This window comes from Euphorbia lathyris, chromosome 2 (assembly GCF_963576675.1).
Source record: "Euphorbia lathyris chromosome 2, ddEupLath1.1, whole genome shotgun sequence".
NCBI classification, from domain to species: domain Eukaryota; kingdom Viridiplantae; phylum Streptophyta; class Magnoliopsida; order Malpighiales; family Euphorbiaceae; genus Euphorbia; species Euphorbia lathyris.
Window position 1 is genome coordinate 124,852,142 of NC_088911.1, and position 14,181 is coordinate 124,866,322.

The 14,181-nt window shown below is 36.7% G+C and overlaps 1 protein-coding gene across 1 annotated transcript; it reads left to right on the top strand.

The window, feature by feature from the left end:
- The first annotated feature begins 9,857 nt into the window (after positions 1–9,857).
- Positions 9,858–13,215, top strand: LOC136219815 (uncharacterized). The gene is made up of 6 exons (XM_066007366.1): positions 9,858–10,132; positions 10,940–11,179; positions 11,760–11,871; positions 11,949–12,123; positions 12,252–12,495; positions 12,590–13,215. Exons 1-6 carry the CDS (start codon positions 9,949–9,951, stop codon positions 12,880–12,882), a joined length of 1,248 nt encoding a protein of 415 aa, XP_065863438.1. The 5' UTR covers positions 9,858–9,948; the 3' UTR covers positions 12,883–13,215.
- The last annotated feature ends 966 nt before the right edge of the window (positions 13,216–14,181 follow it).

Consider the following 14,181-nt stretch of genomic DNA (forward strand, 5'->3'; position numbering starts at 1 on the left):
GCTGCGTTTTGTCTTTAAATGTTTCCTGTACATTTACTTTAATAATACCATATTTAACTCACAATTCTTTTATAGTAATTCTATTGTGTTTGCTTAAACCAGAAACCGCCGGCCATCGGCAATGTTTTGCCAGACTTAACCGTCTTGAAGGTAGTGACAGAGTTCACGAAGAGCATCGATGTAGCCTAAAAATGCAGCACGAGCACACAAAGTGACGCCGGCTCAGAGATCTTTATCATTCTTTGAACCACCGCTACTGTATGAACTCATAGCCGCCTTCGCCATTAAAGAAGCTCCGCTGCCTCTATTTTGTAGAGAGTATAATCGAATCTACCATATTTCAACCGAAACATAAATACTTGTTTAGAAACTTCCTTTTTTCTGAATAAAAAACAAAATAAAATCACTCTTAATTTTAAGAAGAAGAAGTATTCTCTCTACAGTTTTAGGAAAAGGAATTACCATGGAGATGGGGAGAAAGAGAAGAAGGGTAAAATGGATATTTTAGCTTTTAGAATAGAAAAAGGTGAGAGAGAACCGGTCAAAAAGGTAAGTCAAAGGTCACAAATGGGGGTAAATTTCACACATGGTATACAACCTTTACTCTAAATCACACTTTGGTGTACAACCTTCAAAATGTCACACTAATATGCACGAACTTAGGGGTGACCTCACACCGTGGTGTATAGCCGGTGAGAATGACCGGTCAACCCCAGTCAACCCGCCACGTCACCCATATCCCACTATTTCGAATTAAAAACGTGGGCCCCCTAAATGTGTATTGACTAAACTACCCTCATTGTTTTTCCCTCCTAATTAATCACCTACCCATCTCCCAATACACGTCCCTTTGTTTTCTGATTCAACCTTTAAACAGAAAAAACGCTCTGTCTATCTATCATTATTTCATTTGTTCAAACTCAGAGTTTTTCGTCTCTCTCTCTCTTTCGATTTTGAAGCATCCACTTCCACAACAAACCCTAGGTTTTACAGTTCTTGCTCCGTAAACAATTCGAAACCCATATCGCAATACCAGAAGAAGTGATCGCAAGAACGGTGTTAATCGCAAGACAAGGAGAAATTCATCTAGTTCCTATTCGAATAAGGCAAAGGTAAGTTCATTACTTTTTTCGATTCCATGAAGATAATAACTCTGTTTCGCTCGTTTCGAATAAAGCTCGTATTTTTGCTCGTTTTTTTTGCTCGTTGTTTAAAAGGATAACTGGGTTGCTCGTTTTTTTGCTTTCTCTCACCATTACAAGTCATATTGATTGAGTTTTTTTATTGTTGTTTAAAAGGAAGAACAGTTTAAATGCCTGAAGAAAGATCGTGTTTTTCGTCGTTTTAATGATCGTTTTTTTCGTCGTTTTAATGATCGTAAAAAGATCATTTTTTTCGTCTGAAAGCTCTTTTAATGATGTTTAAAAGCTCTCTGAAGAAAGCTCTTTTGTTGTTGTTTAAATAATGCCAACTGATACTTATGATTTGTGTCATTCAGTGCAACCGACTCCGTATGTATAATCGAACATCGAGTGAAGCGTAGTACACTGGACCACCACCGCTATAAAAAAGAATCCGCCATGGCAAAGCCCTGTAAGTGTATTTATTAAGTGTTATTTATTTAGCTAATCTCATTTTTTGATATATATGTAAATATAATTGTGTTGTATGGTTTGGTTTGTTGGTTTATTTGTTTATTTGATGATTGGGTTTATTGGTTTATTGCTTATTTGATGATTGTGTTTATTGCTTTTGACTGTTTGTAGATCCTGAAGATGGATATTTTGATATTTTACTATATTTCGATGGTACATGGACAAAGCATGGATATGTAGGGGGTGACGCATTCAACTGGGAATTTTGTCACTGGGATACCCTGTCCTTAGTGGGGATTGCTGCCAAGTTGGTCAGTTTGGAATACACAGGTGTTTGTCAATATTATTGGAAGCGTTATGACACGCCATGGGAGGATGGGTTAAAACATTTGAGCTCGGATGATGATTGTTACGAGATGGCTCTGGCTGGTGTTGAGTGTTGGGAGATTCACATTTTTGTGAAGGAGGTGACTGTAGATGACTTGGTTACCTTTGATGAACCTGAATCAGAAGATGAAGATGAAGACGAGTTTGAGTATATACCAAGCTCTGTTATAATAGAAGAGATTGATGAAGATGTTCAGTTACCTAAACAGGGGTGCCTAGAGCATAGTGGAAGGAAGTTGTTTTTGCTTGAGTATAATAAGGATTCTGATGATGGTGATCAAACAGCTCTTATTGCTGGTGGTGATGAAGCAGCTCCTATCGGTAGTGGTGATTAAGCATCTCCTATTGCTGGTGGGGATCAGGCAACTCATATTGGCAGTGGTGAACAATCAGCTCCTATTGCTGGTGGTGATTAAGCAGCTCCTATTGGTAGTGGTGGCGAACAAACAGATCCAATTCCACATGATGACCAAGCAGCCCAAATTGATCATGAAGCTACAAATGAAACATTTGATTACGTTAGTGTAGATGATGCCCCCAATGCTGAAGAAGATGACCAAGAAGATGAAGGTACCTATGCTGGGGATGATGAATGGGACCAAACTGTAAGGGGTGATGACACTGGGAACCATGCTACTATGGGTGATGACACTGTTGACCATTCTGATGGGGGTGATCAATCTGGTCCCTATGGTGCTGGGGGTGATGAAACGGTTGACCATGCTACTGGGGGTGATCAAATTGGTCCCCATGATGTTGCTGAAGACCATGTTGCTGGTGGTGAACAAAATGCAGATGCAGGAGAAGAAGATGAAGACGATTTTGTTGATGATGACTATGTGTTGGAGCAGGATGATGATGATCTGGTACAAGGGGTTCAGAATGCCAGAAGAGGTAGACGTACGACTGCACCATCTATTCCCACGAGTGGTAGGGATCCAACACAGAGCTTCAATGTTCAGGACAATTCATCGGAGTATGGGGACTCTGATGAATTATACTCAGAGTCAGACTCTGAGAATGAAGGTAGAAGGAGGTATCCAGAGTTCAATGCTCCTAGGGATATGGTTGATCCTACATTCAAGATAGGCATGCTATTCAATGATAACGAAGAGTTTAAAGCAGCATGTAGGAGCCATGGCATCAAGCACATATTTCAACCATGGTTCAGGGTTAACACACCTATCAAAGTGGAAGCAGTTTGCAAAGGGATGATCAGTGACAGTGATAAGTGTCCATGGAGAATATATGCTTCAAAGGTGGATAGAAAGGATCCATTGAATCGGACCATGCAGGTGAAGAGTGGTCACTTCCAACACGAGTGCTGTAAAGTACATAAAAATTTTCACATGACGTATAAATATGTTGGGAGGAAATATTTGGAGGATTTCAGGAGTGATGCTGATTGGAAAATACAGGCAATGATGGATGACATAAGAAGGGAGATGTCCTTGAGCATTGGTAGAATGACAGCTTACAGGGCTAAGTGCTTTGCCCTTGCTATTATATATGGTGATGAGAAGACCCAATATGAGAACATCTACAGGTACACTTTGTTGGTTATAGTTGGTTTTTTTTTCATATATGTACATGTTTGTGTGCTTATTTTGTTAATTATTGATATTTTCTGTTTATATAGGTATAGGGCTGAGATAATGAGATCCAATCCAGGTTCTACTTTTAAGGGTAGGTGGAAGGAAGGAAAGTTCATGGGCATGTACATGTGCTTGGGTGCTTTGAAATCAGCTTGGAAGGCAGGTTGCAGGAAAATTATTTCTTTAGATGGTTGCTGGTTAAAAGGTATGTTTGGAGGTCAGCTGTTAGCATCTGTTGGGATTGATCCAAACGACTGTATATTTCCTATTGCCTATGCCATGGTTGAGACAGAAAGCAAGGAAACTTGGACATGGTTTTTGGACCTATTGGCTGAAGATCTAGAAATTGAAGACGGTAGCCATTTCACCTTCATGTCAGATAGACAAAAGGTATAACTGTTTAGTTGGATATTGTGTTTTTATTTCCATATTCAGGATGCATAACTTGTGTCCTTCCATGCAGGGATTAATAGGGGTAGTGGAGATGTTGTTTCCCAATGCTGAACATAGGCTTTGTGTACGCTATATGTATACAAATTTTAGAACGAAATTTAAAGGGAAAGAGTTGAAGGATTTAATCTGGGGTGCAGCAAGGGCTCCATATATGGCTAAGCATGAGGAATGGTTAAACAAGATTGAACAGATTTCACCTGAAGCAAGAGAATGGCTTAGACAAAGGCCAAGCGAACACTGGGCCAGAGCATGTTTTTCTGAAAGGTAATATCCTATCTATTGTATGTAATCGATTTTGTGCAACAGTTTAATTTGAATGTCGTCCATTATGTGTTACAGGGCACAATGTGATATGCTCTTAAATAACTTGTGTGAGTGCTTCAACAAGTACATCCTTGACGCAAGGGATAAGGGCATTATCACAATGTATGAGATGATTAAAGTCAAGTTAATGAAGAGGATAAAGAACAAAGGGAAAAGTACAAAAATAAACCTTGTGGTTACACCTGTTTTCGAACAACACCCATGTGGTCTAAAAGTTTGCAAAGTGGTACCTTGAGGTTCATTCCGTTAGCAAACACATACCAAATTGACTAACGGTGTTAAAAGTCAAAGGGAAAATAGTTACTTTAGTCCTTATATTTATTTATTTTATAAATTAATCTCCTTTATTATCTAATTATCACAAACAAACCCCAAAATAAAAAATAAAAATCAATTATACCATCTTCTTCATCTCAATTTAATAAAAATATCAAAACACATCACTCTTCCTCTCTATTTTCTCTCTCTAAAAATAGATAAAATAGATTAGTGATATTTTTTACTATTTAAATCATCTAAAAAATCAGACCCTGGTTCGATCCATCTTCCTTATTCTGCCATTCATCTTCTCTTCTGGACTGTCTCAATCCCAGCCTGTTCCAACTCAACAGCACAAAACTTTTCAATTTCGAAATTCTCCTCAGCTCTCTTTTGAGCCACCAGAGCTTCTTGAAGCTTTTCGTTTGCCTCTTCAGCAACAACGGCAAAATTTCCCAACCCATCTTGTCTCTCGCGCATAGAAAGCTGCTTCTACAAACATTTCCAATTCCTCCGATTCCGATTCGGATTCATCCAGGCACGACAATGATGATGAAGAAATAGCACCAACAACATGTGTCCGTGTCGATCCAAATAGACATCCTTCAATCAACACTGCAACTCCTCTGGAAATCACCCACTCATTTTCTGGATCAGCAGTGATTTCCTCAATCCCAATTGTTGCTTTCTCTTTCAAAGGCACGTATCATGTGTCCAGGAAATTAATAAATCAAGCAAATTAATCAAATAACTGAGTAAAAATTAAGGGAAAAAGATGAAGTTGCAGGTTCCCCGACTTCAACTCGGTGCCATGAAGTGTTCAGTATGCCTCTCAAATTCCAGTATGTGAACAATATAATTTCTGTGTTTTCTTTGTTTGAGCTTTCAAATTTGCATCTGTGTTTCTTTTTAGCATCAGTGTTATGTTGTGTTGATCAGTATTATCTTCGCCTGTACTAGAAACAGTTTACTCTTTCAACTATCAAGGTGTTGTAATATGAATAAAACTTGTACTGCCATTAGAGGTTTAATGGAGTAGAAATTGGAAAAGTATTGAATTGAATTGATGAACAGAGTGATAAAGGCAATGAAAGCAAAGATTTTTCATTTTTATATAAATTGATGGTAGGATGGAGAAGAGAGAGAAAGAAGAAATCTATTTTTAGAGAGAGAAAATAGAGAGAGAGAGAGTGATGTGTTTTGATTTTTATTAAATTGAGATGAAGAAGATGGTATAATTGATTTTTATTTTTTATTTTGGGGTTTGTTTGTGATAATTAGATAATAAAGGAGATTAATTTATAAAATAAATAAATATAAGGACTAAAGTAACTCTTTTTCCTTTGACTTTTAAGACCGTTAGTCAATTTGGTATGTGTTTGCTAACGGAATGAACCTCAAAGTACCATTTTGCAAACTTTTAAACCACAGGGTGTTGTTCGAAAACAGGTGTAACCACAAGGTTTATTTTTATACTTTTCCCAAGAACAAAGCAGATATTATGAGGAAGAATAACAAGAAGTTCTATGGAAAGATTTCGAAGAAGCTAGAAATCAACAAGGATTGGGCAAGACATTATGTTCCAACATACTCAGGGGGGCCTAGAGTTCAAATCAATGGGCCGGGAGAGCAGTTTGTCGTGAATCTAGAAGATAACACTTGCACATGTCGACGATGGCAGTTGAATGGAATCCCTTGCAGTCACGGTTGTGCTGCTATTATAGGCCAAAATGACAACCCAGAGAATTACCTAGCAGATTGCTATTCAGTTGAAACCTATCTGAAAGTCTACAATTTCATTATTGAACCAACTAATGGCATGGATCAATGGACCAATGAAGTTCCAACTGTGCCAATTGAGCCTCCTTCACCAGTGAAGTCCAAGCGTGGTAGAAGGCAAAGGGCAAGAAGGAAAGAACCTGAAGAAATTGAGGCATCTAGCAGAGGTAAATTGAGCAGGAAAGGTAACATGTACATGACATGTAGGTAATGTGGAGGTAAAAACCACAATAAGAGGACATGCACATCACAAGCTACATAATCAACTGCTCCACAGGTATTAGTTGTGTAATGTACCTAAATATTCTTCATATCTGATATGGACCTAACTATTCTTCATATCTGTTTCTTGTAGTCAAAGAGAGCCAAGACAACTCCAAGGCAAGCAACATCACCACCTAGAACTACTACTGCTCCAAGGCCAGCAGCTTCACCACTTAAAACTTCTACTGCTGCAAGGCCAGCAACATCACAGCCCCCACCATCTACCACAGTCCGCTGGATGATGAATGTAAGTGGTGCTTTTGTTTGGGTAATTACTCTTTTAATGCAGTTTGTTTCAAATGCTAATATAGATGAGTTGATCAGGGAACTAGTCAGACAGTTGCCTCAACTAGTCAACCAACCCAGCCAAGCAGAGAAAGAAGACAACCAAATGCAAGAACCCATGTTCATCCAGGAAGAGGACCACGTACAAGAAGTTCATCTGGAAATCAACGAAGACCATGGCATTAGGATAGTTTTGTTGCTGGGTGTTGAATTTTGGTATTTTGTGCAGTGCCCATGTTGGGTTAAAACTTAGGTTGAATTTTGTTATTTTGTGCAGTGCCTATGTTGGCTGAAACTTTGGTATTTTGTGCAGTGCCCATGTTGGCATAAAATTTGGTCTTTTGTGCAGTGCCCATGTTGGCATAAATTTTGGTCTTTTTTGTGCAGTGCCCATGGTGGCATAAACTTGTATTTTGTGCAGTGCCCATGTTGGGTTAACAATATGTTGAACTTGGTGTTTTTTTGCTAATGGAAATAGTTTGGGAATTTGGCAATTCAATTCTTAGCAGCATATTGAATTTGTGTTTTTTTGGCAATGTTCTTGTCAAATATGGTAATTTATAATGTAAAACATCATGTTTAATCTTCAATCTTGTTTTTTAGGTGTTTTTTACATCATGTTTTGGTAAAATATGTTCATATTTAGGTGTTCTTTACATTATGTGTCCTAACCAAAGCACAAAAATACACAAAAAATTTATACAGCAGAAAGCCATTTAATTAGCATAAAGCCATTTCATTAACATAAATATGACCATTACAAGCCATAGAGTATTTAACACATCAATCCTCTGTTTTTACATTAACACAACACTAAAATACTAAACAAATCAACCCATAACACACAACATAAACAGAGCAATTATTACAGCAATCACAATCTCTATCCAACTGCAAATCCTTCCCATGTTTCTTTCTATATCAATCACCAGCTCTATATTCTCTTGCAAATCTCCATCACAACATCTTTCCCTTTCTAATTCACGTTTCACTCTGTTGCATTCGTGCTCAATCCTGTCTAGCTTCCTCAGTAATCCAATAATCACCGATTTTGCCCTACCATCCATCACTGGGTCCATCCACTCGAAGAAGTTGCAAGCATTGGGTTTCTGTCGGGTATGCGATGAATAACATAAACAAGGTTAAAATTCATAAATAAATCAGAATATGAGATGAATAGAAGATGATATGATTTCTCACCCCGAAATTGATACAGTTGAAGTATCTTCTTCCTGGATTTGAATCGCTCCACGAAGTTTTCATCGGAGCTTCGATTCCACAGTGGCAGATCCTTCTGCTCCCAAATCGATTGAGACTATACGTGGTTGAAGACATCACGAACACCGTTTCGTTTGTATAGGTTAGGGTTTTTTTAAAATCTTCCTCTACAACCCAAATAATTTGCCAATGTCGAAGAGATGGAAGAAGAACGATCAGTCATGGAGAGAGAGAAGATATGAATCTGATTTAACGAAGGGACGTGTATTGGGAGATGGGTAGGTGATTAATTAGGAGGGAAAAACAATGAGGGTAGTTTAGTCAATACACATTTAAGGGGCCCACGTTTTTAATTCGAAATAGTGGGATATCGGTGACGTGGCGGGTTGACTGGGGTTGACCGGTCATTCTCACCGGCTATACACCACGGTGTGAGGTCACCCCTAATTTCGTGCATATTAGTGTGACATTTTGAAGGTTGTACACCAAAGTGTGATTTAGAGTAAAGGTTGTATACCATGTGTGAAATTTACCCTCACAAATGGCGGTCAACGGTCACAGTGGCTACCGATGTTACAAAGTGTAAGGTTCAATGGCCATATTGGGAAGAAATGAAGTCCAGTGACCACAATGTAAAAATGGCTAAAGTTCAATGGTCATGGGTGTAATTTACCCGCCAAATGAGTAGCCAAATTTCATAGAACTCCCACTTAAGATAAAGCTAAAAGAAAAAAATCTATAAATGTGCTACTAATATTCAACTAAATGCTAAACAGTCCCAAAATAGCACGTCAGATATCTCTAGTAAACTTGAAATCGATAAAAAGATACTCAAAATTTTAGAGAGAACAGTGAGAAGATACCAACAAACCCGCTGCTGGAGCACATCTTGCATCAGCATGCAGCCATTAACCACCAGTCAGCAAGTCAAAGAACGCGAGAGTGAAAGAGAATTCTCCCAAATAAATCTGTGTCAAGCAACCGTCTTATGTGACGTTTGTAAAAAGTGATACAACTCTTTCACACTAAACTGACAAGTCCATGAAATCATCTAAAAAAATTAAAGATAAATTTGGTCATTTTATACGTTAGAGTTAAATTTATACTTTTCAAAAATATATATATAAAAGAAAGAAAAATAAGATCGTAAGTCTTATTTCCAATCTTAGAATATAAGACATTCACATTCAAACCTGGGGCCATAATAATTAAGTTCAAGTTTTTTTTTATATAATTTGTCCGATTTTTCGATTCGAGCATCACTTTTAGATGAATCATTTTCTAACTAAAACTTTTTGCATACGTTAGGACTCGAACTTGAGATCTGACTTAAACAACTTGAAGTCTACACTAATTTAAAATTTAAGTAAATATTATCAATTAATAATTTTAATAGCGTGGTTTGCCCTGACCTTGGAAGTGAGTAGACCTACCCTTACCTAAACTTTTCGTCACCAAAAAAAAATAATTCTAATAGTAATTTTAGTTTTTTTTTTTTTTTTAAGAATTTAGTATTTAATTTTTAATTTTTCAGCAACTAATTTTTAAATTTTATGAAACAATACCACCCCGGGTGGCCTAGCAAAAGTCATTAAAATATTGGGAACTTTTTTTTAATATAGTGAATCAAGAAAAGTAAAAGCAAATAATAGGAGGGCCAAAATGAAAATATAAACATAATTGAAGAAACAAGTAGTCATATGTAGTATCTCAAGTCTCAGCTACCAGTCTCTTCTGGATTGTTTCATTTTCTGGAATCGATCAAGAACACAGCAGATAGAGAGAGAGAGATGTCTTGCTTGGCTTGCTTACCATCATGTTGTGCAACTATGACATGCGGCCTTTGCACATCAGTAGCTTCCGGCGTTTCGAAGAAATCCGCTAGGCTCGCTTATTGTGGTCTCTTTGGTCTCTCTCTTATCGTTTCATGGATTTTGAGAGAAGTCGGTGCTCCTCTCTTGGAGAAACTACCTTGTCAGTTTCTTCTATCACTTCCCTTTTTCTTTTTTCCACATTAATTTCCCATTTTTTGCTTCCAATTTGCTTTTATTTGATTGTTCAGAAAACACCCAATTTGTTCTTCTGCTTTGCTTCAAATGGCTGAGAATTAGCATAATTGCTGTAGATAGCTATTATAATTATTATTACAATTTGAATTGAGTATTATGAAGAGTGGTTGTCTGCTACTCTGCTCCTATTAGCGTCTAATAATTGGGATTATTCATATTATTGATGATACAAATTGGGTTTGCTCGTAAGTTTATTAACAGTTATTTCTGAAAGGATTATCTATTCTGAAGGTTATAATTATTGAAGGCGCTGCCTTTCTACTTTTTATGCGTCTACTTTGCATTCATTTCCTGAAATTCTGAGCTTCTATGTTGTTTTTTTCTTTTTGAATTCTTCTCATATTATAGTTTTAGTTGTTTCAATGGCTTTTAAAAAAATTCCAATGCCTTGCATTGCATCCTTTCTGCCTAATTTGTATGAGCACTTAAAATTAATTCTCACTAAAGTTACTTATAAATCGAAAACGCTGATCTTGTGTGCAGCTAGGTTAACAGTTTTGATTGCAGATAATATGGTTATAGAGCCAATCAGTTGAGGATGTAGTTCTAGTAGACATAGATTGTATCTTTTCATATAACCAAAATGGATATTTTTATCAATTTGTCATTTCCTTTTGCGGTCATGTTATATTGTATCGGTTATATTCTATGTTAGATTGGTAGAGTGATTAATTTTTCAGTCATAAAAGTGTGATCTTATACATTATTGCAGGGATAAATTCTTCTGATACTGATCAGTCAAAAGAGTGGTATCAAATACAGGCAGTACTTCGTGTGAGCTTAGGGAATTGCTTGTTTTTTGCAATATTTGCCCTGATAATGATTGGTGTGAAGGACCAAAATGATAGACGTGATTCGTGGCACCATGGCGGATGGATTGCAAAGATGGTGATATGGGCTTTGCTTGTCGTTCTCATGTTTTTCATGCCAAATGTCATTATCTCAATATATGGTCAGTTAAGCTTCTGGAATATTGACAATTGGTACCTTTAGATCTTGTTGATGTTCTTTCCTGGGCGTAGAAGAGGAATCTGATATGCTACAAGTTTTCTGTCTGATTTTATCAATTTTAAAAATCTGATGTTGCAGTGAAGGATTTGAAAAAACATATAATAGGACATTGACAGTACATGTTTTTCGGCAATTTAACCAATTTTATTGAAATTCTGAATGCATTGGAGCAAAAGCTTCATGAAACAAATAGTTGTTGTCAGACTGCCCTTTCCAATTCAAGCAAACGCCATTTTAGCCAATGCTATTTGAATTGGGAATATAAAGGGTTTCATGGATCCACCCACCATTTTCAAAGTTCCGTAAGGATCTTTCATTTATATATGATTATGATTGTTGATTTTCGAAAATTAAGGCAATCTTCTGTTGTTTCATTTCTACTTGACTCAGGATGATACTTCTCTTGGCCTACAGTTGTCATTTCTCAACATAGATCTCTAATAATGAATTATACTAGATTTTTCCCCGATGCTTTTTGCTAAATGTCATAGTTGACCGATGTAAACAAATCTCAACTGCAGGGACTATATCAAAATTTGGTGCGGGACTATTTTTGTTGGTTCAAGTGATTATATTGCTGGATTTTACACACACATGGAATGATGCATGGGTTGAGAAAGATGAACAGAAATGGTTGGCACATGTTCACCTCTCATAATTTTGCCTTCCATGATTGTTCGATTTCTAACCTTTGAATTGCTTGTTTTTAGGTATATTGCTCTGCTTGTTGTATCAATTGGGTGCTACCTTGCAGCATTCGTATTCTCTGGTTTATTGTTTATATGGTTTAACCCGTCTGGACATGACTGTGGCCTCAACATCTTCTTCATCGTCATGACTATGATTCTTGCATTTGGCTGCGGTATAATAGCATTGCATCCTGCGGTAAGCGTAGCTATGTTTTTCTATCAATTGCCGTCCCATAACAGTATTCGGTGCATGATATTATTAACTATTGATTTGTCATCCAATAACTTCGGTTCCGGGACGTTGTTGCTTGGGATTCTATATAGGTTAATGGAAGTCTCCTTCCTGCTGCGGTGATATCAGTGTATTGTGCTTATGTTTGTTACACGGGTCTCTCTAGTGAACCACGTGGCTACGTATGCAATGGCCTCCACAACAAAACAAAAGCAGTTTCTACAAGTACACTTCTTCTTGGGATGCTAACAACTGTTCTCTCTGTTGTATACTCCGCTGTTCGTGCTGGGTCTTCATCAACGTTTCTATCGCCACCATCATCACCTAGAGCATCAGGTGATCTTTATAAATGGATCGTTCACTCTATCTCATATCTTGTACTAATTACTAGGACATTGATCCCAAATGCTGCTAAATCATGTATTTGCAGATGCGAAAAAACCGCTTCTTGATGAACAGTTGGAAGAGGGGAAGAAAGACAATAAAGAAAAAGAAGCACGGCCTGTGAGCTATTCGTATACATTCTTCCACCTGATATTTGCCTTGGCTAGCATGTACTCAGCTATGCTTCTTTCGGGGTGGACGGATTCATCTGAAAGCTCCGATCTGATAGATGTTGGATGGACATCGGTTTGGGTTCGTATATGCACAGAGTGGATCACTGTTGCACTCTACGTATGGACTCTTGTAGCCCCATTACTTATCCCGGACCGGGAGTTCTAGTCATGCTGTGGTGGAACTGTTAAGATGTGAGTCACTGAGTACAAAGTTTGGAGAAGTAAATATGTCTTATGTTTGAGTTGTAGTTCTTCTGTTGTGGGTAAAAAAAAAAAAAGAATGTACAGTGAGAAACCATAGTAAAGTATTTGTTTATTACTAAAAGAGTAGAGAATACATATAGTTCTGCAATTTGGAGTGCAGTGGGTTACACCTATTCCGTTAGGTATGTTGATGGGTTTTATTTTGTACATGTTAAATTACCTTTGCTTGTGCAATTTTGGACTGATATAATCAAAATTGCCAAAGTTAAAAGTATTAATTAATATTTTATTTTTACTTTTTAAGTAAATTGACCTGCAAGTCAAGAGTGAAATTGACCATTTGAAATTCAGTTGTACGAAGTAATACCAATTAAGGTTGAATGATATTAGGTTGATTGGAGTGGTTAGACAGTTTTCATTAGGTTATCACGGGTGTGATGTGCCTCTTGTAGGCCTCCCGGCTATTCTTGATAGAGATAGGTTCAGCCACTCTACAAGAAGAATAAATTTATCTTAGTTTTTTTTTTTTTTTTTTTTCCGTTTGCTAGGCTTTGCCTTCTTATATATAGGGTCTATTTGTTTTACTTGTTTTATTTAGGATTTTGATTGGTGTACAATTAAAAAAAAAACAGTCCGGTAAAAAAATGGAAACAATCAGAAACATAATCGTAAAAGGTTAAATCATATATCTAAAATATTAGGCACGCTCAAAACATTTCCAAAGCATAAACCTATTCTCAGTTATTTTATAAAACTTTCCCTTTATATTAAATTTAGAATGCAATGCAATCTATGATCTGCATGCAATTACTATATGACATCAGAGTAGTTGTGATCCTTGCCTTTTTCTGGTCGGTGGCTTTAACTCAACCTTTCTTACTTTATTACTGCTACATTATTTACTTTATTATGTCAAATTTCAAATTTTCCAACTAAGCACACTTCAAGCAGACCATTATGATAGATTAATTTTTAGGAATATATATATAATTTCTCTTATAGTTTCATTGATTTATATGTATTTATTGTATGTGTTTTATATAATAAAAAAACTGTTAATTTTTTTTAACGATGTGACATATTAATTTTTGGGATAGTTACATATAACTAAATATATATAATTTTCCATATTTACTTGTGATAATTATGAATATATCAAACCGTCCGAAACATATTATGAATTTGTTAAGACCTTGAAATATTAGAGCAATGAGTGAGTAGTCATGTAGATTTCGAATTCCTCTCTAATATCATACCATGC

Coding starts and splice junctions, on each gene's coding strand:
- LOC136219815 (XM_066007366.1), top strand. CDS start 9,949: ATGTCTTGCTTGGCTTGCTTACCATCATGTTGTGCAACTATGACATGC. Junction 10,133..10,939: donor TCTCTTGGAGAAACTACCTT/GTCAGTTTCTTC, acceptor ACATTATTGCAG/GGATAAATTCTTCTGATACT. Junction 11,872..11,948: donor GAGAAAGATGAACAGAAATG/GTTGGCACATGT, acceptor GCTTGTTTTTAG/GTATATTGCTCTGCTTGTTG.